At 42.8% G+C, this 25,754-nt stretch overlaps 1 protein-coding gene and 1 long non-coding RNA gene across 6 annotated transcripts in view; one reads left to right on the top strand and one right to left on the bottom strand.

Annotated features, from left to right (window-relative positions):
• RALYL (RALY RNA binding protein like) overlaps positions 1-25,754 on the bottom strand; it is a 246,459-nt gene that overhangs the window by 29,938 nt on the left and 190,767 nt on the right. For all 5 annotated transcript variants that reach the window (XM_083451361.1, XM_083451359.1, XM_083451363.1 and 2 more), the window contains 2 exons: positions 16,625-16,700; positions 12,648-12,680 (listed from right to left, as the gene is read on the bottom strand). In XM_083451361.1, the coding sequence (XP_083307487.1) occupies positions 12,648-12,680; positions 16,625-16,700 (109 nt within the window). The remainder of the gene's footprint in view (positions 1-12,647; positions 12,681-16,624; positions 16,701-25,754) is intronic.
• Positions 1,688-7,076, top strand: LOC310682591. Its single transcript, XR_014514030.1, has 3 exons — positions 1,688-4,279; positions 4,656-5,368; positions 5,613-7,076. It is a non-coding gene; the product is annotated as an uncharacterized lncRNA (long non-coding RNA).

The following is a 25,754-nucleotide window of genomic DNA, read 5'->3' on the forward strand; positions in this document are numbered from 1 at the left end:
GAATAAAATCACGTACAGCACCCTGAGTTCCTTGGAGGAGCAACAGAATGAAAATGTAATTAATCATAAGAATGCACAACACGTTCAAAGAAATCCAGGAGACATCCCAGTTCTATAAATAAGAATAGCTCTGATGACACTTAGCAAGACTGTTCTGCCATAGTTACAGCAGCACCCTTTGCTTGCTTGATATCAATCAAGTCTGCCTTATGCTACTGAATTTTATTTCCAGTCTCATTATATCAGGTTATTATCAAATATCAAAGCTAATCTACACATTAAGTAAAATCAAGCGGCGGACTGAGATGATAAGGAAGGGCCAAAGCTCTGTGGTGATCAAGCTCTGCTTTGATCACACTGTACCCTGCCCTGCTCCAGGTGGAATGGAAATCCTGAGGAATCTCAGGGATAAGAATTCTGCAAAAGCCATCATTTGACTATCACTGGAAGCATGTATGGTGGTTACACTTTGCATGCACATTACACACTTCCACACACAAATGTGGCCTCCGGATCCCAAGATATTTTTCTGTCGCTCTATTATTACTATACAGATGGATCATGGCTACCACTTTTTAGTGCTTTCGGGAGTAATGTACAACATATGCACATTTAAACGGTTCTATGACAATTAAACAGGATACTCTCTTAACAGAGTTCTAATTTTGGCCACATAGCATAACAGCTCTGGAGAATAATAATGATAGTACTAATAGTCGTAATTTATAAGGCAATTGAAGAAGGCAAGTGTTTAATTTTTGTGGCCTCTCACTAGTCCATCTTTGGTTAGTGAAGTTCTCATCTTAGGTAGTCCACCATCCTGTTTTCCACAGTGCTGGAAAAAGGATCTGAGTGCAACAACGCTCTCCCACTCTTGTTCCTAAACAACTCAGAAGTACACAGCCTCTGATGCTGGACATCATGACTAGTAGCCATTGATAGTCTTATTGTCCATGAATTTGTCTAATTCCTTTTTAATGCCACCCAAGAAGGTGGCCATTACTACATAACATGCTACCGAAATCCATAGTTTAAATATGTGTTGTGTGAATAAGTATTTCTTTTTGTCTCTCCTCAAATCTCCCACCAATCAGCTTCTAGTATTATGTGAGAGGGGCAAAACATTCCTCTATCCATTCCCCCCCCACACACCTTGCATTATTTTACATACCTTTATCATGTCCCCCGACCCTTACTCATTTTTTTCTAAACTAAAAATGTTGTAACCTCCCTCCATAGGGGAGGTGCTCAGGCCCCCTGATATTTTTCTTAATCTGCACATTTTCCAGCTCAACAATATCCTCTTTGAGGTGTGGCGACCAGAACTGTTCATAGTATTCCCAACGAATCCCAAAAGCATAATATCATCCAGAAAGCATGATAATAGACCTAAGCTTTTCTGAAAGGAGATGCAAGACAAATGCCACGAAAATGAGTTATAATTGTAGGCAATCTTGTTTTAGTTTAAGCGACTGAATGTTGAAAGACGTAGGAAGGCCCCTTTAAAATGAAAAAGGTGTTTAAAGTGAAATGAAGCTAAGTGTGGAGAAATGGAGGAAGTATTATGACTAAAATATAAGAAGAAAAGCAGTAAAGATGAAAAGGAGTAAGAATTATGTTTTGCAGCCTAATTACTGTGATATAGATCCAATGATCTCATTCAGTCGCCATGTGAAACGAAAGCTGCAGACAGTTTCAAGTTTGCACACTTCATCTCCTCTGTGCCCCTTTAAAAAGGCTGTGAGGAGTGTGGAGCTCTTGCTTCCATTTTTGCTTAGTGCATAAACGTTATGTTTATCTTTTTATCTTTAAGATGTCACGAGAATCTGTTGTTTTTTTCTCCAGCCTTGGTTATCTTCCTCTAGCAACTCAACTGTCCCCTTATCTCTCTCTTCTCAAACTCTTGTGGACAATTAGCCACCAAGACAAGTATCATAAGGGGAAGTGTGAGAAGTGGAGTGCTTAACTCATGCAGGTGTGATTTTTGCATTTCTGTATGTTTGCCTTGCTGTTGTTGCTGTTCAGTTTTAAATTAATTATTTGTATTTTAAGCATTGTGACCAATTGCGACGGCTTATAGCTTTTAGCAATAAAGATTTCATTCATTCATTCAGCCAAGGAGAGATGAAATGAGCATAAACAAGGACTGAAGAAAGTATCCAATCAGTTAGCGTCTGACATGTGTTCTGATGCCTGCAATACCTTGGAAAAGGAAATGAATGGTGTTACATGGAAGCATGCATGTATAGCATGTATAGCAAAAACAGCTACAATACTGTTACCAAATACCTGTCTGGAAAAGCCCTTCCATTTAGCTCTTTTTCATATGTGGAGTGCCATGTATAGCCACACTCTTATTCTGTTGTATTTGGCGGCCAGGCCAGGAGAACAGGATTTCGCCCTTTTGCCAATATGGAAATAAAGCTGACCTCTGTGTGGAAACAGCAGAACTGTATCTTTTGGAAAGAGCTGCTTTGTTTACTACTGAGCACTGTACAACAGTTTTGGGAGCAATAAAAGCTGTTTCCTACACTCTTCATTAATGCCTTAATGGGCTTTTTAAAGGAATGCTTTTGGTCTCCTTTTCAATAAATGAAAGTTACCAGGTAATAAACTACAATAATTATCATCTCTAAACTACAGCCTCCCTATTTGTCTCTTATCCTTTAGTCGTTGTGCGTGATTAAGCACACACATAAAGGACTCTCTGAGGATCAGAGGCACAGAGGCTATTAATTTATTTGCAGATATGCACAGCGTTACTAACATTATAGCTTTGTTACATGATGAAGAGCTGAATTAGCCCAGATTTTAATATTTAAGTGTTTTATGCTTCTATATTAAGGAGGGACAATCCTTATTCAAGTGAGAAAACATCTATCTATGGTAAGATGGACTTTACTCACATGGACCATAGAAGGGATTACTGAGCTCCATGCAGGAATTTCAGGGATCTAGCCTAATGAGCTGCCACTATGTACACTAGGTTTCAGAACTTGTTTCAGGTGCATTTCACAACGTAGGGGATGCCATAGAGATCAGTTGCAGTTCTTCAAGCAGCTTGTGCACATCCTTAGGCTGCAATAATCAAAACTGATCCAGTATAGATGGAACAGACAGTACTCTAGCACCTCCATGGGAATTGCTATCATTGTGGCGTCCGACTCTGTTGGAATGTGAGTGAATTTATCCCTAAAGCATCTTGTAAAGTTGTTACAGCTGGCCTCTGAGAATGTCAGAGCACCACTCTCTTGGCCAGCTAACAAAAACCCATTCACCACTCAGAAAAGCTCTGCTGGATGGCTACTTGCAGATGCAGTGGTGGCAGAAAAGTAAGCTTTTTCCATTGCAGCTATGGTCATGCGATACGATGGTGTGTCCTCACCCACGTTTGGCCAGGTTTGGACCCAAGTCTTATGCCATCCATGCTTTAGCTGCCAACCTTCCTGTTTCATTTATTTAGATGACCTGTTGCAAGGTCATAGGCTCTTGAAGATCTCCAGCAATGGACAGCTCAACACCCTTCTAGGGTTCCATTGTCAAACTACTCTTACCCTCAAAACGTTCTTCTAATGTTCAGTCGAAATCTATCTTCTTGTAATTTAAGACAATTAGATTAAGTCCTGTCCTCTAGGGGCTAGGGAATGGGTCTTGGAGACCCTATGTTCAACTGCACAATATATCAGAAAGAACACACAAAATTATGGGTGGAGTATATTGTGGAATGCCCACCTCCTCCATATTCCTTGAAATGACCCCACATCTCTGTCGATGGCTTCTATGTTTAGGCCCTGTCATTCCCCTGCCTCAGAGTCTGTGCCACATCCAACGTGTATTCAGGGAAGCACTCTTGTCAAACTGTATAAATGCAGGATTGATTATATGATTTATTCGTTACGTGCTACATGTTGCTGTAGTGCAGTTTGATATGACAGATACAGAAGACTTTCATTGACAGATATAGGAATAAGTGATGAGCTTAAGCCATGAAATGTTTCTGCTGCATTTCATGTATGGCACCTTGATAAATTAAAATTATGGCTGCAGCAGCGGACCTGAAAGAATAATCACTTTCTGAGGACTAAAACAGAATTCCGGAAACACGCTGTACTCCCATGAGAAATAGTAGCCTGGGGACTACTGTAGTAGAAAAGCACAGTATGTTAAACAACCATCAATTACAAAATGATGGTGTCAGAGTGCAGAAAAGTGGGAAAGCAAAATTTCTAAAGAAGGGAAGGATCTTTCCTTTTCAGTAGTTAGTTAAATAGGGACGCGGGTGGCGCTGTGGGTAAAACCTCAGCACCTAGGACTTGCCGATCGCATGGTCAGCAGTTCGAATCCCCGCGGCGGGGTGCGCTCCAGTCGTTAGGTCCCAGCGCCTGCCAACCTAGCAGTTCAAAAGCACCTCCGGGTGAAAGTAGATAAATAGGGACCTCTTACCAGCGGGAAGGTAAACGGCGTTCTGTGTGCTGTGCTGGCTCACCAGATGCAGCTTGTCACGCTGGCCATGTGACCTGGAAGTGTCTGCGGACAGCGCTGGCCCCCGGCATATAGCGTGAGATGAGCGCACAACCCTAGAGTCTGGCAAGACTGGCCCGTATGGGCAGGGGTACCTTTACCTTTACCTTTTAGTTAGTTAAAGCAAGAAACAGACTGCTTTGAAAGGTGGTAGAGTTCCCTTTGTGGTACTGGAGACTATATAGCAGCGGATTACAGAAATAAATGGTCTGATAAGACTGTTGCTTGAGAGAATAAAGTTTATTTTCTTCGCAAACTAAGCCAATCTGAATACAAGCTTACATGTGGCTATTATGGAGCCATGAGTTCAAGAGCTTAACAAAAATGAAGATCCAATGCTAACTGACTTGGAGAAGAAGCAGGAAGGAAGTAAGGGCCGAGAGAAAAAATAATCTACAGGAAGTTACTCAAGAAGGAATCAGCAAAGGAAGAATATTTATTTAATATATTTATGTTTATCTCTTGCCTTTCTCCCAAGTTTGTATTGAGGGCAGTTTATAACATTTAAAAACATCAATTATAAAATGCGGAATAATAAAAACAAACTAGTCAAAAGCAATAATTAAAATTGCAACATATTTAGAAGCAGCAATTAAAATCTAAATTTGAGAGCAGCCCAGTGATCAGCATCATCTGCACCTTAATTTCCAAAGGCCTATTTGAATAGGAAGGTCTTAGCACGCAAGCAGAAAGATAACAAAGATGGAGCCCATCTAACCTCTCTTGGGAGGGAATACCACAGAATGGGAGAACCACAGGGAAAGCTCTCTCTTGTGTCACTGCCAGCTGTGCTTCTGATGTTGGTGGGACCAAGAGATAGAGCTCACCTGAGGCCTGGTAGGTTCACGTAGGGAAATACAGTGGTACCTCTGGTTACGTACTTAATTCGTTCTGGAGGTCCATTCTTAACCTGAAACTGTTCTTAACCTGAAGCACCACTTTAGCTAATGGGGCCTCCTGCTGCCGCCGCGCCACTGGAGCACAATTTCTGTTCTCATCCTGAAGCAAAGTTCTTAACCCAAGGTACTATTTCTGGGTTAGTGGAGTCTGAAACCTGAAGCGTATGTAACCTGAAGCGTATGTAACCCGAGGTACCACTGTATGATATTTCAGGTAGAATAGGTTACGTTTCTGTCTGTCGCCCCTCCAGAGATTCAGATGACTTACTGTAAGTGTTGCTGCTTTAATCCTAACAGTTGAGAGGCCACTTTGTAAGAGCAATCCCATATACTGTACTTTACGGTAGTGTGATCATCTCATCTAGAGGTTGCTAGACCATGAATGATATATTCACCTCCTCTTCTTTGTAGGTAATAACAAGGCAATCAAAAGTATATGTGCTTCTATTATACTTAGGTACAAAGTAACTTAAAGCATTTAAGTCTCTACAACTACTCAAGGCAATGCCAGTGGACACACCATTGCTTTTTTATAGTCTTTTTGAATCGAACCATCACAATTTCTCAGAACAGCCTACAGCAACCTACTCCATCTCCCCTGAACGGCATGAAAGACTTGAAAATGTTAACCTCTTCTTCTCACTTGTGATATGCTTGCCCTTTTGACCTCCAATTTCCCCCCTGTTTTCTCCCTGTAAGAGACCGTTATCTTTACTCATCAACAGTGACCTTAGAGATCTGTTGTGTTTTCCATGAATGTTCTGCACACTAAGACAGGTTTATAGCTGGTAAAGTATAACGTAGAACATGAAACACGTCCTTCACTGAAACCTATGTGCAACCAAAGGGTATTCTGAACTCCATCAACTTGGTAATGGCTTTTTTGTTTTATATGAAGAGTAGATTTTGCAATGAAACAAAGCTTTACATATTACTTACTAAATGGCACTGCCGGAAAGGCAAAGAAGGAAAAACTCAGCCTTAAGGGATGATGAAAGGTGACTTTGCCAGTGCAGTCTGATGCTGCTGAGCTTACATGAAATTCAGGTGTGGTGGCAAGCACCAAAAGGAATATTAACCTTCCATCAGTTCTGGTTATCATTAATACATCAATTTTGAATTTTCCTTTTATTTGAGAAAATATAAATAAACAAAAGAGCAGAGGAGGCAGTCTTCTACAGGTATTTTGGCAATATCTGGGGTTCTCAGAGGTGTGTTTGACTCTGACCTAATCATGGTATACATTTCAATATCAGATCAGGAGTGTGGTGCTGATGAACATCAAGGTTGCAGGTTCAATCCCCATATGGGACAGCTGGATAGTCCTGCATTGCAGGGGGTTGGACTAGATGATCCTCAGGGTCCCTTCCAACTCTACAGTTCTATGAACTTCTATGAAGACACATCCTTTTGCAAAGACCTTTGGCACTGGAGGATGAGATCAGAATAGCCTTCCCATTGAAGTGCTAATCTGTTTCCAATTGCTGTTGATTAAGTTTAATTCATGGTTTAGCAGAGTAGGTGTATTACACATTGTATTCGGCTTTGTGTAACCCATCCTGGTGTTTGGTGAAGGTTCTAAATGCCTATAAAGAAAGAAAGAAAGGAAACAGATTTCTTGATCCCTTCCTGCCTTACAAGTTCCTTCCAGACACATCCATAAGGTAAAGGTAAGGTAAAGGTACCCCTGCCCGTACGGGCCAGTCTTGACAGACTCTAGGGTTGTGCGCCCATCTCACTCAAGAGGCCAGGGGCCAGAGCTGTCCGGAGACACTTCCAGGTCATGTGGCCAGCGTGACATCACTGCTCTGGCAAGTCAGAGCCACACACGGAAACGCCGTTTACCTTCCCGCTAGTAAGCGGTCCCTATTTATCTACTTACACCCAGGAGTGCTTTCAAACTGCTAGGTTGGCAGGCGCTGGGCCTGAACAACGGGAGCGCACCCCACCGCGGGGATTCGAACCGCCGACCTTTCGATCGACAAGCCCTAGGCGCTGAGGCTTTTACCCACAGCGCCACCCGCGTCCCATTTAGACACATCCATACCACACATTAAAACACATTATTTCCCCTAAAGAATTCTGGGCACTGTAGTTTATTAAGGGTGCTGGGAACTACAGCTATGTGATGAGCAAACTACAGTTCCCAAGATTCTTTGGGGGGAGCTATGTTATTTCAATGTATGTGATAATGTAGTAGAGGGTGCTGAATAAAAGTACAGCGCTCTCCTGTATACAGTTTCCTTGGAACCAGTTGAAAGTATGTTTTTGGTTTAGCTAAGAATCCGATGACATTTCAGAAACAGAAAGTTAGTTTTGGTACTCATTGCAGTTCCATCTAGAATTCCTCCGCATTTGACACCACAGTGTGAAGTAGTGGAGACAAGCAACAGATTTGTCATGGTGGCCAGCTGATTGTGCATTTTGCTCTAGGCAAACGTAACTCAGTGTGTGACTGCAGCCAGGGTTTAATAAATACAAGAACGCAGGAGAAAGCATTTTGCCATTAGGTCCAAGTCTTAACTTCTACCTAGAGAATAACTCTATGGTGATGTTAAACACATCATTAGAAAGTACTCCTGAGGTTTCTTAAAAAGTTAATAGCAGGCATGGGGGCTCCAGATTTTTATCAGGACTTCAGCTCACAATGAGAAGAGAAAACTATGCTACCACACACCCGGCATGTATCTAGATTCAGGTAGGTAGCTGTTTTGGTCTGACACAGTAGAAATACACACACACAGTGGTACCTCAGGTTACATACACTTCAGGTTACATATGCTTCAGGTTACAGATGCCACTAACTGAGAAATATTGCTTCAGGTTAAGAACTTTGCTTCAGGATCAGAACAGAAATCGTGCTCTGGCGGCACGGCAGCAGCAGGAAACCCCATTAGCTAAAGTGGTGCTTCAAGTTAAGAAAAGTTTCAGGTTAAGAACGGACCTCCGGAACGAATTAAGTACTTAACCCGAGGTACAACTGTATATATAAAATAAAAAAATTGTAGTGTGCATGCACACGGAAGCTCATACCAAGAACAAACTTAGTTGGTCTCTAAGGTGCTACTGGACTATTTTATTATTATTTTATATATATATATTTCTACTGCATGTATCTATTACTGTTAGACTAAAGCTCTCAAAAATCCTAATGGGACAATAGCTCTGTGTGTTGGCTTCAGCCTTTTTGCCTGGCTGAACTGCCGCCGTGAATGGTAATACCTCTTGCTTGCATGAAGGATGTAGGCAGGCATGTTTGTATGTGTAGAACCCCTGCATGTTGTATGGGAGCCTATTGTACAAAAGTAACGAGTTACATAAGTGAGTCCACTCAGTTCTCCCTCTAGCCACACCAGCACTGGCATAAACCATTCCAGACTCTGCATTCATCATGTGAGGCCCTTCTTAGTGTGCCTCCTCCATGTGAGATCCGGAGGGTGGCAACACGAGAACAGGGCCTTTTCTGTAGTGGCTCCCCATTTGTGGAATGCTCTCCCCAGGGAGGTTTGCCTGGCACCTTCATTATATATTTTTAGGTAACAGGTGAAAACACTCCTTTTCAACAAGTCCTTTGGCTGATTAATAATCTACAGCCTTTTAAATGTGTCTGTGGGAAGGAAGGGGTTATTATTTCATTTTGTTTTAAAACGTGTGTTTTTATCTTGTATTTTATTCTGTGAACCGCCCTGATATCTTGTCATGAAGGGTGGTATAACAATAACAACTACGATGATGATGATGCAGCCCCCAGACGTTTGATCACAACAGCCATTTGGATGAAAATTGTTTCTGACCCCTGGGCTAAATCTCTTCTCCTTGTGTGGTAATGAACCCTCCCTCCACTATCCAATACAAAAACAACAACCCCAACATGCAGTTGTGTGATGCCAAGCATTGATTCATTTAGTGTTACACCTACTTTCCCCCCCTGCGCAGAAGAAGACACCAGTGTGACCATTAATACTTCATCTATACAAGTCATCAGCACTTGACAATCCAGTCAGAACTAAATTAACTCTCAGAGAAGGCAGCAGGAAAATAGGAGACTTGGAAGGCTGAGCCAGCTCTGAATCATTTGTCAGTACTCTCAACACTAATGAAAGCTGCTGCCAAGATAGTGCTTTCAGTTTTCACCTTGCAAGTAGCCGAGAAGAGCTTTTCGCAAACCCCTTCACCGAAATGAACGGGAATCGTTCTTAAACAGGTCTTTTTTGCTCATGAAGCCCACAGAAGCTGCTTTGCAATTGGAGAGATCTGCTGAGGCCTTAAGCAATTTCTTACTTAGCCAAAGCACCCAGTAAAAGCAATGATAATCTTTCACTAGTCTTGATTACTCTTATAATGGGCCCTTAATGAAATAAGAAGGAACAGGTTGCGCTAATTAAATTGCAAACATGTAATGGAATTTTTATCTCCCACTTGACTTAAAATAGACTTAAAACACCAAATCCTTTTCAGTCCTGTGGTCAGCAGAAGCTACTAATATATCATTTACCTTCTTGGTTGCCCCCCCCCCCCCACATTGCCAGTGAAGAAACCTGGGTCTGACAGGAGTGGGGGCTGCAAAACCTCTGGTGAACACATTTGGGAAGGCAGGTTTAGAGCAGATGAAACGATACATACATCTAAGCTGTATACTAAGCCACAATCATCAAACTGTGCACACAATCAGTAAACAGAGCTGATTTCCTTGTATAACGGCATGGGAAGCCTATGTCCCTCCAGATGCTGTTGGGTTCCCAAGTCCCTTCAGCCCCAGCTGGAGTGACCAGCTGTATTCCAACATTATCCAGAGGAACACAGGTTCCCAATCCCTGTGCCGTGGAAAGGAAGGCATGGATGTGGTCATTGGGCAAAATGGTCCACTATCACTGTTGGCAGCAGTATGCCTCTGATTATCAGTTGCTGGGAATCACAGGTGGGGAGATTGCTATTGTGCTTGGGTTCTGTTTGTGGGTTTCCCATGAGCATCTATGATGGCAACTTTGAAAACAGGACACTGGAACGGTTGGCCCTCTGGCTGGATCTAGCAGCGCTGTTACATTCACAAAATGGAGGTGAGGAAAAGATGTTTTGGCCACTTTTAACGTTACATTTTACCACAGCACCTGTATTTTTATCCGTTAGCTTCCTGTTTCTTTACTCCTACGCATAGCTACTTTGCGATCTTCATCGGAATCTGCTATGATATAGATGTGAAAACGCTCATGCCATCACTGCTGTTAATTACAGCCTTCTTGTCTCTCTAACCAATCTGACCGGCTAAACCTTTTGCAAAGCTAATTTGCAGGATTATTTTTGGTAATCTTGGCTCAGCCTTCACACTTCAAACCTATTCACCTAAAGTGCTTGTTGCTCAGAGACTGATCCACTAAAGAAAACTACCCTTTGTTTGAAGTATAGCTTCTTGCCTAGTGCAATATGACTGCGGGTAGCCAGGTCTCTTAAGGAAACCTCCCTTCAACGACTGCCTCCCGCTCTTCTTCAAATGTTGGAGAGATTTCAGAATACAAAGGCTCCCATCCGTACCAATGTAAAAGGTTTCCACTTTAGAACTCACTACAGGGGTGCAGCTGTAGGCAGCTTGGCGGCTTCCAGGGGAAGGAAGTGCCCCCCCCCCCCCTCATGGAAGTGGAGCTGGCTAGGGCTGGAGTGGGTTTTCACCTTTCTCCCTCTGCAGCCAGTGGGGCCTGGCTTAATAGACTGCAGTATAGTGCAAACATAACTTTTATATGTACGTACAGTCATACCTCGGGTTACAGATGCTACAGGTTGTGTTTTTTTGGGATACGGACCGCCAAAACCTGGAAGTACCAGAACGGGTTACTTCTGGGTTTTGGCAGTCGCGCATGCGCAGAAGTGTTAAGTCGTGCTTTGCGCATGCGCGCTGAATCACAACCTGCGCGTGCACAGACGCGCTATTGTGGGTTGAGAATGTGCATCCCGCACGGATCACGTTTGCAACCCAAGGGTCCACTGTACTGGGAAACAAAAAAAAATTGAATGGCTAACTTTATTGCAATATTCAGCCTATTGCAGTGGTCTGGAACCAAACTCACACTATCTCCAAGGTATGCTTGTGTACTTCGGGATAGCTGAATCTGTAGGAACTGTGGCATATTCTAACCATGGATAGATAAAGCAAACTGGGATCAAACTATGATTTGATATTCTGGTTTGTTAGCTAAGCATAGGTAGAACATGGCACACTTCCTTAAATTTGAATATCACGGGGAAGGAAGTTCAAAATCAACAGCAGCAGCTTTAAAACAGTGTTTCCCAAACTTGGGTCTCCAGCGGTTGTTGGACTACAATTCCCTTCATTGTCGGGAACAGTGGTCAGGGATGATGGGAATTGTAGTCCAAAATCAGTAGGAGACCCAAGTTTGGGAAATTCTGCTTCAAAACTTCTTATTACATGTACTTTGGAATAAGGGGAAGATGGAGCACTTGAGTCAAGGCTTATGGTGGCTCTGCTAGATTCTGCTAGATTTCTAGAAGTCGGTTTTACATCAAGTGAAATATCACAAAAAATGCAAAAATTAACTGGTAAGGAAATGGTTGTCTGTATGCAACTGCAAAAAGGCACAAGCAAATATATTTCTTTGGATAACGCATACAGGAAAGAGACAGAAACAGAAGAGGAAAGCAATAATGTAACCAATAAAGGAAGGGGACGTGATCCTATGCTCAGTTGACTTTTTCCATTATGAAGAGTATTCAGGGTATATATTAAGGTCACACAGAGGAAAAACAATTAGCTAGGATGTTCACCTGATCATATGTTTATGGCTAATAAAAGTTAATGAAATTAGGAAAAAAATACATTTCACTTCCACTAAATCAGAGAAAACATCAGGCCAGTATGAACGCTACTTAGATTGCAGCTAAATGTATTACTAAATAAACCAGCATAGCTGCTCACTTTGTGATTAGACCTTCAAATTAAGCAAGACAATACTGTAGTTGGAAATTGAACTACACCAGTTATGTATAACTGAATAGTTTCTGAGAAAAATCTCAAACCAAAATGTGTGTTTGTATCTGTGTGTAATACAGTGCTTTTTGTGATCACTCCTCTATCCCCACCCCCCCAAATTTTAATGAGTGCCACAGTAAAGCAATGATGGTACTAAACCCTAAATCTTGTTGAAGACATTAAGAGAGCTGGGTAGCCTGTGAAATTAAAAGCAAAACTACAGTACTCAGCTACAGGTTCTTACTCACCCAACAGACAGGAAAGGCTCCTTCGCTTCAAGTCTGTTAAACAAACAATACAGTGAAATAGTTAAATATATTCAAAGAATGCATAGATAACATACTGCACAAGGTTGACATTATACGTTGTAGGGGAATATGTGGTCCTCCAGATGTTGCTGAAGTCCAGCTTCCATCACTCCTGACTCTTGGCCATGCCAGGTGGGTCTGGTAGGAGTTGCTGTCCAACAACATCTGCAGGGCCACAGGTTTCCCACTCCTGCTTTGGGCACACAGGAGGGCAATGCCGGGCATCTGGCAGGACCGAAGTCTGGCAGAAGATCACGACCATCACCAGAACACCATCCTCATGATGGACAGAAGCACCCAAGAAAATCATAGACAGTGTGAGGAAATTCTCCTTTGCACACTTGAGATTTTCCACTTTCACCTGGCATCTACACTTCCCAAGGTCTTTGTTGGTCTTTGTTACAAAATTTGGTACAAAATCTTTGAACCAACATCAGTGGACTTCAGAAAGGACCTTCTACACACTGTGATGTAGTGGTTAGAGTTTTTGATTACAACAGGGGAAACCCACATTCAAATCCCCAGCCAGCCATGAAGCAGATGGCCTTGGGTCAGTCTCTATTTCTCAGTGTTGTGAGGATAAAATGGGATGGCAGGGGGCAATGTATATCACACCTTGAGCTCCATTAAGGAGAAGCAGCCAGTAAATATAAAAAGAAAAGCAAGGAATACAAAATTTTGTAACAAAGACCAACAGAAGCTAATGGACAGTTATAAAGTTTTGGAATAAAGGCAAGAGGGACAACTTCAATATTCAGATAAAATATATAATTTCTCTGAAAGAAAGGGAACGGGGGGGGGGGGGATGTGCGATGACCTATGGATAAAGCACTGAAATTAAAAATCTGGTTGAAATCCATTCTCAAGAGTTGAGATTCAATTTGATCAAAATACAGCTGCCCTCTATTTGACCCTCCCTTAGTATATTTGACTAAATGGTTTTAGGTGATTTGTAGTGATACAGTAAATTACTTCAAAGAGTTTCAGGCAATAGAGGAAAGCAATTATCCATTGGCCTTTCATTTAAATTGCTCTTTAATTTAAATTAGTAACTTAGTGCAATGAAACTAAAATAAAGATGTTAAAACTGCAGCGTTACATGGGAAAGAATAAGCTCTAATCGTGGGGTTTATTCACACATTATTCATCACCTCTCAGCACCCTTAATTTTGCAGGGTGGTTCCTTGTGAAGAGCAATCCAGCATAGCTTTCTTTCCATTGTTCTCCTGCTGATAAAGTGTATTCTCCATTACACTTATGCTTTAATTATACAGCTTTTAATTTTATCTGCCAAGAAAACTTGTAACGTCGTTCTAAAACAATATACATAAGTTTACTACTCTCTATATAAAGAAGATAGGTATGTCTAAGCATAGCAATGATCAAGGGTTTTATGAGTAGACCTTTAAATTTAATAAGGAATATTAATAAGCCGCTGGTCCTTTACACATTAAATGCTTTTATTCATGACACCTATGGGGTTTCTTAAGTATGCTCCATCACTGTGCTGAGACACTTGAAAAACCACACCACCTGCAGTCACCTTGTGCCCCGAAACCTCAAATGCCACTTCACATCACTAAGTATGAGATGCCAGGGCATGGGAAGCTCTCAAGCAGAGAGAATTACTGGCTAGGTATCTCTCCTGTTGCAGCACCACCCAGATCGTGGAGACAGTGAGGAGCCACAGTCACCAGGCCAGGCAGGCCAGTGGGATATTGGCTGGCTTTATACAATTGTTGCATATTGAGTCTCCATCATTCAGTGCTAGGCTAAACATGCAGCTGTCATCATCCTGCCCCATGTCTTCCTTTTGGAACCTGGCCATCTACTTTCTGGGACAACATATCTGCCTGTGGTCTCTCCGACCACTGTTGGCTGCTTTGGACCTGGACTTGGACTTGTTTCTAGCCCCCTATGTTAAGTCAGTGCTCTGGCACTTTCTCTTGGCCTGACATGGGCTATGTACTCTTACCTCTGTCCCTTCCAGCCCTGGTCTTGCAAGGCCTTGACAGTAAGATGCCACCAAGAGAGGGTGATCTGTAGCAAAGCAGCTACAGACAGGGTTGTTATATTTTATCTTGCAATGCCCCCCACTTACCATTTCCTCTCCCCACACTCCTCTAGCTCATATTTTGAGATGTTTACCCCACCCACCCACAGAATCTTTGGAGAAAGGGAGGACTATAAACAATTCTGATAGATAAATAAATAAAATAGGTTTGCGAATATTCTAAGGAAGAAAGCGGCCCAGCAATCAATAACGATCCCTGCTCTGTCGTATTTTAGTTTATTTTGCTCTGAACACCTGCACTTGAAGATGATAAGGTTTGACGGATCTCAGCTTTTCAGCAACAGATTTGCCTATCTGATGTCTTTCACAGAATTGGATCAATATGGATACAGCCCTGAGATCCACAGCAACAGTATGAGGAAATATACATTCAGCTGTCATCTTCAAGTACTGCTTTCCTAGCTACATCAATACTTATTTGGATAAAGCTGATGCCAGCTGACCTTTTTCTACCCTGCATCAACAAGCTGTAATGAGCCCATCAGACTTGGCATAGCAAAACGGGGCTGACTGCTCTAATGCAAACAACCAGTGGCACTTCAGCACATGCTTACTTGTGCGTAATCAAAAAACAATAGAAGGCTGCCTTCCTAACACCCCTAAGATAGAGATTTTATGTTTGCATTCCTCCTTCCTCTGCTAATATTGACAAGCAGGTTATGAATTGTGCTGACAAAATGCAATTCTTGCTTATTATGCAGCAGCCTGTATTTTCCTTATTTTTAAGAGGGCTGGGTTCAACCAGGAACACATTTTCTAACAATTCCAATCCAGAGATAATGTCCGGGATCCAAAGAGTTCCTTACAAGAAGAAGAAGAGTTTGGATTTGATATCCCGCCTTTCACTCCCTTTAAGGAGTCTCAAAGCGGCTAACATTCTCCTTTCCCTTCCTCCCCCACAACAAACACTCTGTGAGGTGAGTGGAGCTGAGAGACTTCAGAGAAGTGTGACTGGCCCAAGGTCACCCAGCAGCTGCATGTGGAGGAGCGGAGACGCGAACCTGGTTCCCCAGATTACGAGTCTACAGCTCTTAACCACTTCACCACACTGGCTCTCATGAGAGGGCTTCCATTAATTCAGCGGGACTAGCAGACTTGCACTGCTTTTGCATTTCTCCTGGTCTAAGTTCACCCCAGCAGGTTAACCAAAGCCATGGGTGCCAAACTCAGACTGAAACTGGTTTGAAATGGATCTAGATAGCAGATGTCATCCCAGAGAGTCCGGAATCAGTTGACAACCACTTGCTTGAGCAACTTGCCACCCACTTTACTCCAGGATAGGGTGTGTGTGTGTGTGTGTGTGTGTGTGAAAACTGATTATTTACCATGAAGGTTCTTCTGGGACTAGGGAGCCCTTAAAACACCATGGCTCTAAATTGTTTACCCCTCAACAAGACTAATTAATATGCTCTGTTAAAAAGAAAGGATTTTACTAAGCCCTTAAAATTAGACCCACTGCCATAAGGACAACTGTGTACATATGGCCGACTTTAATATGTCCCAAAGGGCACCAGGTATTGTTGGATGATATGGTGAGAGTCTTACATAATTCCCAAATATTCACAGATGGGTTGTAAGATGCTGCGTGCAGGTGAGAACTTGCCCTAATCTCTGGTGGGAAAAAGCCACAATGGAGTGAATGTTAAGCTATAAATATCAAAGTGAGGCAAGGAATGGGTGACAAAGTTGCGGTCATTTAGTTATTTATTTTCTGGCCAGGTTCCTGTGCCAAGGGATTACAAGATGGACCCTTATTTAAGTGATAATTTTTCACCGTCATGAGGAACATACCCTGAAGACTCAGAAGCTGTTCCTAGGTAGTGTAAGGAGCAGATGAGCCTACCTGTAGAGAGCTGAAAGTGGCCGCTTGTTTCCAGGCTTAGGTCTGTATGGTTTGGGCTCTCCTGCCATGTTGATGTCTGAAAGCAAACATATTGTAGATCTAAATTAAAATGTACTGCGAGGGGGGGGGGAGAGAGAGCATGTACCAAATAATTTGTGAAATGGAATGTTAGAAGCAGGAGGAGGAGGAGGAATTTGGATTTGATATCCCGCTTTATCACTACCCTAAGGAGTCTCAAAGTGGCGAACAATCTCCTTTCCCTTCCTCCCCCAGAACAAACACTCTGCGAGGTGAGAGACTTCAGAGAAGTGTGACCTTCAGAGAAGGTCACCCAGCAGCTGCATGTGGAGGAGTGGGGAATCGAACCCAGTTCACCAGATTACGAGTCCACTGCTCCTAACCACCACACTGGCTCTTAGCAGGAGTAACTCCACTAAAAATTCCAACCTGTTCATTGCTGCCTGTAAATGAAACCCAATCCACACTTCCTACATTCTTCCTATGTCCCCAGCTCTTTCTGACTCTTCTGTCCACTTTGTCCTGTCACAAGATTTTCATTCTGCCTCATTCATAGGAACATTGGGAAGAACTTGGACCAGGTGAGAATAATGGTCCATTTCCTCCCCCTTTTGTCTCCTTTGGCTTGCTGTTGACATCTAGGATCTGGGCCTGAAGACATTCCCATTTCCTGCCACCTGATACTCTTAGCAAAATGTCAAGGATTGAACACAGGAAACATGTATCAGCTGACATGTGAGTCAGACCATAGTTTGATCTAGCTCAGCATTGGCTACACTGATCAGCAGAAGCTTTCAAATGTTTCATATGAGGATATATCCCAGCCTTACCTGGAGATGCCGGGGATTGAACCTCAGACCTTCTGCATGCAAAGCATGTACTCAACCACTGAGCCATAACCCTTCCTGGTCCTTCCACTAGGTGGCTTCACCTATTCCTCTTTGCTGCAGTTCATGCATGGAGTTCTTTTGGAGGTGGGGAACTTTTTGACCCAACAGACCAGATCCTTATCTGTCCCAATTGGCCGTGGCCCAGCTAAGATAGGCAGGGGAGGCAGCCCACCTGTCAATCACTCTGACATCATTATGACATCAGATGATGAACAGGGAGTTGTCCCACCCACCAGCCCAAGTCCCTTGCACAGTGCTTGTGAAGCTGCCTGACAGCCAGCTGGTGGTTGGGTGCTTGGGAACTGCACAAAGGGCTTAGACAGCCATATGCTCACCACTTGGGAAGTGCTGAGCACAGGGCTTGCAAATATATTTTCTGCAGAGATCAGCTGTGTTATTGAGTTCTCTGCAGGCAGCTCAGTCATGCAGTTCCTCAGCAGATGGAGGGGGTGACTTCAATCCCTTCTTTTTGCAGGGACCAGCTGTGTGATCAAGTTGCCCACAAGAATTTTGATTGCATAACCAATACAGCTCCATGTGCCCCACACCTGATAGAGCATAGGATTTCAGGTGTAAGGTGGTGGACATTATTTGGGAGAAATGGCCTCGCAGGCCAAATTGAGACCTACTAAGCCAAATTTGGCCCACAGGCTGGAGGTTTCTCATCCCTGGTCTAAATAGTATACCTGACTATCATGTCACCTCTCAAAAGTTCTGTATTTCCTCCCACCCATCCCAGACAGCTTTCAGCTGCTGCTCTATCCCAAATATTATAATCACACCGGATAAATGCGCAACTGAATTGACCCACATTTCTGAGGTGCAATCCTCTCTCTCTTATTCATATTCATTTTTCAAGATTTTTTTGGTCTCTAGTTTATCGTTTTCTTTTAGGTCATTTTCTCTTCCTTCCTTTACTCTCTGAACAGGCATTGCACAGTGGTGTTTTGCAAATCAAATCATACAAAATTCCAAAATGAGTTAGTTTGGATGAAGCAGTGCTTTAATATATTGACTATTCATATCACAAACCACTTAAGCCAAAGTACTTCTCATTCCATTAACTTTATGGGACTAAAGGCAAGTAATCATCTTAACTGGCTTCCACATTACCTCCAAACACTATCAGTCTTTTTGTGCCCGTGTGTTTGTGGAATTAAGGAAATTTACGGATTGCCCTGGGGATTGGCTTCCTTCAACTGCCTACAACCACCATTTTACAAGAGGCAAAATGCAGCAGCAGATGAAACCCAGCCCAAACCTCTCCATCTCTTGGGATTATTCTACCTGGCTATAGCCACTTTCAGAGACGTGATCCTTCTCTGAGAAGGGCAGTTCAACTTCTCATACCTAGTGGGCCACAAGAGTACTTTGACACAGAACTTGCAGGCTACACTGTGCCTTGTCGCGTGGCGGTGGTGGGGAGTGAGCCCAAAATTTAATGCCCCACCCCAAGCCCTTGCACTGCCTTCTTAAAGATGGCTAAGTGAGGTGCTGAACTTTGGGAATGAGACACGAGGTCCTAGAGCACTCCCACCTTCTTCCCAAAGCTGGGAAAGCACTAACTAGGTTTTGGGATGGAGGAGGGAGGACTCTGTGACCCTGTCAAGGCCCTCACACCTCCTTCCCAAAGCCCAGTGCTTCACTTACCTGGCTTTGGGAAAGCAGTGAGGGGGCTGTGTGGGTGAAATGCTGTCTAGGGCCACCAAAAATGGCCCACACATTGGACCACCCTGACTTGGAGTAATATGCTGATCTAGAGTCATCGCATTTTAGCAAAAGCTGAAGAGAAAAAACTGAAAACAGACAGTGTGTGGTGGCAGTGCAGTTGTGGGGGCCGTCATTTCTGACTATTTCCCAAGCGACCATTTCCAGAGATGCATGAAAATGCACAACTTGTAGATGAAACACACGTCCTGGAGATGGCATTACCTTTTAATATAGCATTCATAGCCACTAAAGAAAAACCAGTAATGTCTATCTGAAAGTCTAGCTACATTCACATCTTTTACATGCCCATATATCACCGTCACCGAGTTGTATTTTTGCCTGTCTCCCATTTCCTCCTAGACCTGCCTCCTGAATGCGTTAAGGACACAGATCTATTAATTTTAGTTGAGCTTTCTTTTTCAAGAGTCATACAAAGGCAAATCTTTCTGGCAAAGGAAAAATAAATACTGTCTCATTTTTTTATATATATACAGAGAAAATTACTGAAGAAGTAGGGAAATTACATCCCCACTCTTCTGCGTATACTTCAGCCCCAAAATTAGTTTAGGAAAAGCCCCACAATATTTCTCCTGTTCTACGACCAATGTCACAGTGTTAATGGACTTTCTAGAATTCACAAGCAAAGGAGTCAAACTAACGTCTTCCAAGGTATTTTGCCTTTATTTCAATGCAGCAGAGGCACTCGGAGCCATTTAAATTGCGGCAACTTAAAGGCAAAAGGTAAGGAGTTAAACGGACCTTCCTCAGTCAAACTAGCAGTCCCCGGCATTTTTTTATTTATCTATCAACTGGAATATGTTTTTATCCCACCTTTCTACTAAAGAAAAAATACGTTAGGAAAATATGATCATCAATTTGCATACGCCATGCGTAGCTTGCCCCCAAGCCTAAAAATTAGCAAATATATAGGATCCTTCATCACCTATTCCACTTTGGTTTTTTAAAGCATTTTTGAAAAATCACAGGAGATTGCTTGTTTATTTGGAGTTTTATTTTGGTATCAGGAATCTAGGTAAAGGTAAAGAGACCCCTGAACATTAGGTCCAGTCGTGACTGACTCTGGGGTTGCGGTGCTCATCTCGCTTTACTGGCCGAGGGAGCCGGCGTACAGCTTCCGGGTTATGTGGCTAGCATGACTAAGCTGCTTCTGGTGAACCAGAGTAGCGCACGGAAACGCCATTTACCTTCCCACTGGAGTGGTACTTATTTATCTACTTGCTTTTGAACTGCTAGGTTGGCAGGAGCAGGGACCAAGCAACGGGAGCTCACCCCGTCACAGGGATTCGAACCGCGACCTTCCGATCAGCAAGTCCTAGGCTCAGTGGTTTAACCCACAGTGCCAACCGTGTCCCCTTACCAGGAATCTAATGGTATACTAAAATAATACCACAGTGAATGCACTGGCAAAGCACCCCTGCTCATCTGAAGTCCCATCAGTGACACCAGCCGATTCAGAGATGGGCATGGTTAGGGGAAATGGCCTCAAGGACCAAACTGGACATCCTGGTGGGCAATGACTAGTCTGTGGGCTGGTGGTTCTCCACCCCCGAACCACTTAATCACACTGGGGCAACATGTCTCACAATGCTGCTGCAATGATTCATCAGAACACTGCAGTTTGCCCTATCCAAACATGCTGCCATGCGAGCTGACAGGGTTGAGCCATGGCATTTTGCTACAGAAGAGCCCTGGCCTGATGCTTTTACATTATGCTAACAGGCAAATTCGTCTCAGCAAAAATGCATTGAGATGGTTGTTACACAGATCTCTTTGCTTCAGTAAAGAAAGAGCAGTCATGAGATTTCTGAAGTTGGTTTTATTATTTACCATGCAATCTTCAGCAGTTTTAAGATAAATGCATTATTAAATGAAAGGTCAAACCGCTTCCTCAGTTTTAAATATGTACCTGAGATGCTTTCAAAAGTATCTGTTTAAAAGAGAAAATAATAACAGTAGGTAACCCCCTCACAGTATTGCAGGAAATTATTCTGGGATGTTATCACCTGTGGAAGGATTCTGTCTGGATTCCGGAGATTGTGGACTATAATTAAAATGGAAATTTCATCCTGTGATCTTTTATTATAAATCCACTCTCCCACAATATTTTAATATGGCAATGTTAAGGTCACAGATTTTCAGCATTGTGAACTTCTAAAGCTAAGCTGTATGTTGGGAAGGAGAGGGGAAGAAATGAAATACTGAGGAACTTGACATGGAGGGGGGATCTCTGGGGTTGTAACATTAGTCTCAATATTTTTCTCCTATCAGACTTTCTTTCCATTCACAGACATTTGACCGGGTCACTGTATTCTTAGACATTTTCACATTAAAGGTTTCTTTGGCATTTTCATGTCCTGTGGGAACACGTCAGCACTATCTTGATGTTTATGCCTTGCGGCTCAGCGTTTATAGACTTTAATCTGTAAAACTGAACATCCTCTGGGTGTTTTTCTTCTGACCTAGCCAAACCAATACAACTGGCAACGCACGGGCAAGGCAAAGCACAGTTGGTGTCAGGCTGAAGGGGGACAAAACGGGAGAGGTCAACTCACAAGAGGATTTTACTCCCAATACAATTAGGCCTCAGATAATTGCAGAGCCGGGACAACATAGGGCATTTTGCTGGCCCCAGGCACTCAATCCTTCCCATCTGGATTTGAACCAAGGAAAAGTGGGGGTGAATGGAGGTGAAGTCGAAAGAAAGCCCAATTTGTGATATCACATGCATTATAGGTGGCCACAGGGCAAGACTGTTAAGGCCTCTTCAAATATCTAAAGGGATCTACCTATCTATCTATCTATCTATCTATCTATCTATCTATCTATCTATCATTTATCTATCAGCAGTAAGAGTTGTTTGACAGTGGAATGAACTCCTTCTAGAGGTTGTGGACTCTCCTTCCTTGGAGGTTTTTAAGCAGAGGTTGGATGACCATCTGTCAGGGATTCTTCACCTGCCATCCTGCATTGCAGGGAGTTGGACTAGATTATTGGGGTCCCTTCCAACTCTATGAATTGTATGATGTTTCTAAGAAAACAGTGGAAGGATGATAATCAAGGAGCTATATACATTCTTTTCAACACTATGAGTGAATGATGAGGGTAAACTAAGAAAGAAAGAAAGAAAGAAAGAAAGAAAGAAAGAAAGAAAGAAAACATTAATTTACATAATCCACAGAGGCACACTTGTTGGCTCCAGATCTGCATAAGGGAGCTCTTCCTTCCTTCCTTCCTTCCTTCCTTCCTTCCTTCCTTCCTTCCTTTTGCTGCACCCAGACTGTGAAGCACCTTCAAAGGTTCACTTGCCCCCGCACCCTGCTTGGCCTTCCACCACCGATTAAGAACTTCTTGTTAGGAAGAGGTTTGGCCTTTATAGGCTGTACTGTACCGCCTGGCCTTCTCGCAGCTGCTGTGCAATCCTTCTGTCTCCACAGCGAAAACTCAGCAGCCAGAAGGAAGATGCTTTGCCGAAAACTGGCAACAAACTCAAATTAACATTGCTAGTAAAGATCTTGAACCAGTATCTGTGTCACACAGTGTACTTCCTGTACATGGTTGGGATAAAAAAAATTTGATTGTATGGTTTGCTACTGGATCAGTATCCTCTCTCAGAAAATAAGGCTGAAAGTAATCAGAAGCCTTCTGTGTTATTCCAGCCACAATTATTATTATTATTATTATTATTATTATTATTATTATTATTATTATAGCAGGTTTTGTCAATGCCCTGCATGGCTTCAATAGCATAAGAAATTATTTGTTGCTCTCTCCTGTTAAAGAAATGAAATTGAACCATCATGTGAATCTGCAGGCATGATTTATTTTTTTCCACCCCAAGGAATTCTTTCATTCCTTACCTACAGGAACATAAATCAATTTCGTAAAGAGCCTAGCTAAGCATATCTTGTGCAGTTATATATTTGTATGACTTACAGACTCTCTCTCTCTCTCTCTCTCTCTCTCCTGAGTCAAACCATTAGTCTATCTAGCAAAAAAAAATTGGTAGGGGACCTCCCAAGTTCTGAACTCTGCTACTTTTGCAGGCCAAGGGCCACGTTCCATTCTGGGTGACCTTCCAAGGCCCACATGCCAGTGGTGGGCAGGTAACGCCATGCACTCATACATCCCTCTCCATCCTCTATCTAGAGAAGCAAGGGGCATGATCAGAGTTTGAGGACACATTACAGCCAGGGGGAAATTCTCCTGTTGCAAAGCAGGGCCAGTGAGGAGGTGTGGTCTAGAGAGGTGGTGGGCCCAAGAGAGTTTTGAGGAGCAGATAAGAGAGGCCTGGAGGGCTTCATTCAGTCCCTAGGCCTGGGGTCCTCACCCCTGCTTCAACTGATGGAAGGGCCTGAATGTGGAGCCATACACAGGCAAGCCATTTGGACCCCACAACTACGCCCCCACTTGAGGAACTCAAGAAAAGCAATTTACAATGTGCTCCCCAGTCTGAAAATGGCTACCAAAATAGCTTTGTTTGATCATACTGAAGGAATGATTTGGATTTCCTCCTCTCCAGGTCCCCAGGCAAGAGATATGTTTAGGAATAGAGTTGTGTCAGAATTTCTCAGAACAGATTGCTGCATGAGAATTATCATTTTCATGCCTCCCTCTTCCCTGAAGAGTACAATTTTGCATAATATGCTGTACCTCTCTATTTGGTGGTCATCTCCCCACTCCCCCCCAAAAAAACATGCTCTACAGCAATGCTGTGTTGGGCACTATGTGCTGCTACAGCAAAAAGAATAAAAGAGGGAGTAAGACCCTTAAGAAAAAGAGAAAAGGCTGCTGTTGCTGTTTATAAGCACCCTTTGCCCCCAAAAGACTGTTGAAGAATTTATCCCTTGGGAGAATAGTCAGTAAAATGGTATCCCTCAATTCTGCAACAAGCAAATAGCAAAACGAAGTACAGTTGGACTTTGTATTTAATAGAAGAGTTCAGTGAAGAGGTTGGGAACTAAAAAGAGGACCCAGTCATGTTGCTAACACATAAACTATTTCATGTTGCTGCATTGAAAGTGCTTAGTATGGTCTATTAGTCAGCACTCCCCTTGCAATGTGTGATGAATCATGACAATGGCAGACACAGTTGCTCCATCTTAAACTAGGACCTTGTGTAATTGCTGTTACTATTTGTTATCTAATGGATGATGTCAGCTGAGCCTCTTTTCAAAGAATAAAGTGCTGAACAAGTGTAGAAACAGAAATGTGGTTTACAAAAGAACTCTGCCTTGTCTTTTTGGATGTAAAATAAAGTAAAGCACAGTAACAAATGTCCACATTGGTACAGCTGTTTTGGAGCCACAGTTTATTTAAAAATGATATTTGGGCCAATTCTATATGAATCATCAAATGGAAGCTGAATGTTGACAGATAATTTAGTGCAAATCTATCTACATTATACTTAAGTTACATCTAAACAAATCCAGAAAGAAGTTTAAAGTTATATAAATTGTCCTTTTTATAGTGGTGTTTTATGTGCTTTATTGCTATTGCTTATATAAAGATGAGAACATTCTTCCAACGATTACCTGGAACATCACCTCCAGAGGTACCCTGGGTTATCACTTTGTTGCGTGATAATGGAGTGGATGATGGCCAAAAAACTGAAGTTCAATCCAGATAAAATGGAAGTTCTGCTGGTGAATAGTTCACCTGCCCAAACTAGTGGTGTTCTCCCTGTGCTGAACAGTGTTATACTTCAAAGTATAACAAGACTGCAGACTGCGGCTCATTGATCCATCTTGTGATGCATCCATCTGGGGGGTGAGTTGCCTCTGTAGCACTTGGTGTGGCATTTCTGTTCTCTGTAGCAAGAGCTCAGGCAACAGCTGCAGTTCTACCTGGATACATATAGCTTGGCCTCAGTGTGACCCATTCCCAATTATTACTGATTAAATTTGTATACCACCCTTCCTCCAAAAATCACAAGTCAGCACACAACATAAAAATACAAGATGAGAACGCAAAATACAAATAAAACAAAAGCAAAGCAATAATGGTCATAGAATGTTCAGTCAAGCAAAGGCCTGATTAAAGAGAAACGTTTTCACCTGGTGCCTAAAGATATGTAAAGAAGGCACCAGCTGAACCTCCCTGGGGAGAGCATTCACCAAATGGGGAGCCACCGCTGAGAAGGCCTGTTATCGTGTTGCCATCCTCCAGACCTCTTGTGGAGCGGGGCACATGAAGAAGGGCCACAGGTGATGACTGCAGGGTCCAGGTTGGTTCATATGAGGAGAGGCAGTCCTTAAGTTATTGTGGTCCTGAGCCACTGAAAGCTTTATAGGTCAAAACCAGAATTTTGAACTGTGCATGGAAACTGATTAGCAGTCAGTGCAGTTGGGCCAGGATTGCTGTAACATGCTCAATCTGTTCTGGTCTGGTGAGCAACCTGGCGGCCACATTTTGCACCAGTTTCTGAATTGTCTTCGGAGACAGCTCCATGTTTAACACATTGCAGTAATCTAACGTAGAGGTTACCAGAGCAT

This window comes from Podarcis tiliguerta (genome assembly GCF_965153285.1).
Source record: "Podarcis tiliguerta genome assembly, chromosome: 7".
NCBI classification, from domain to species: domain Eukaryota; kingdom Metazoa; phylum Chordata; class Lepidosauria; order Squamata; family Lacertidae; genus Podarcis; species Podarcis tiliguerta.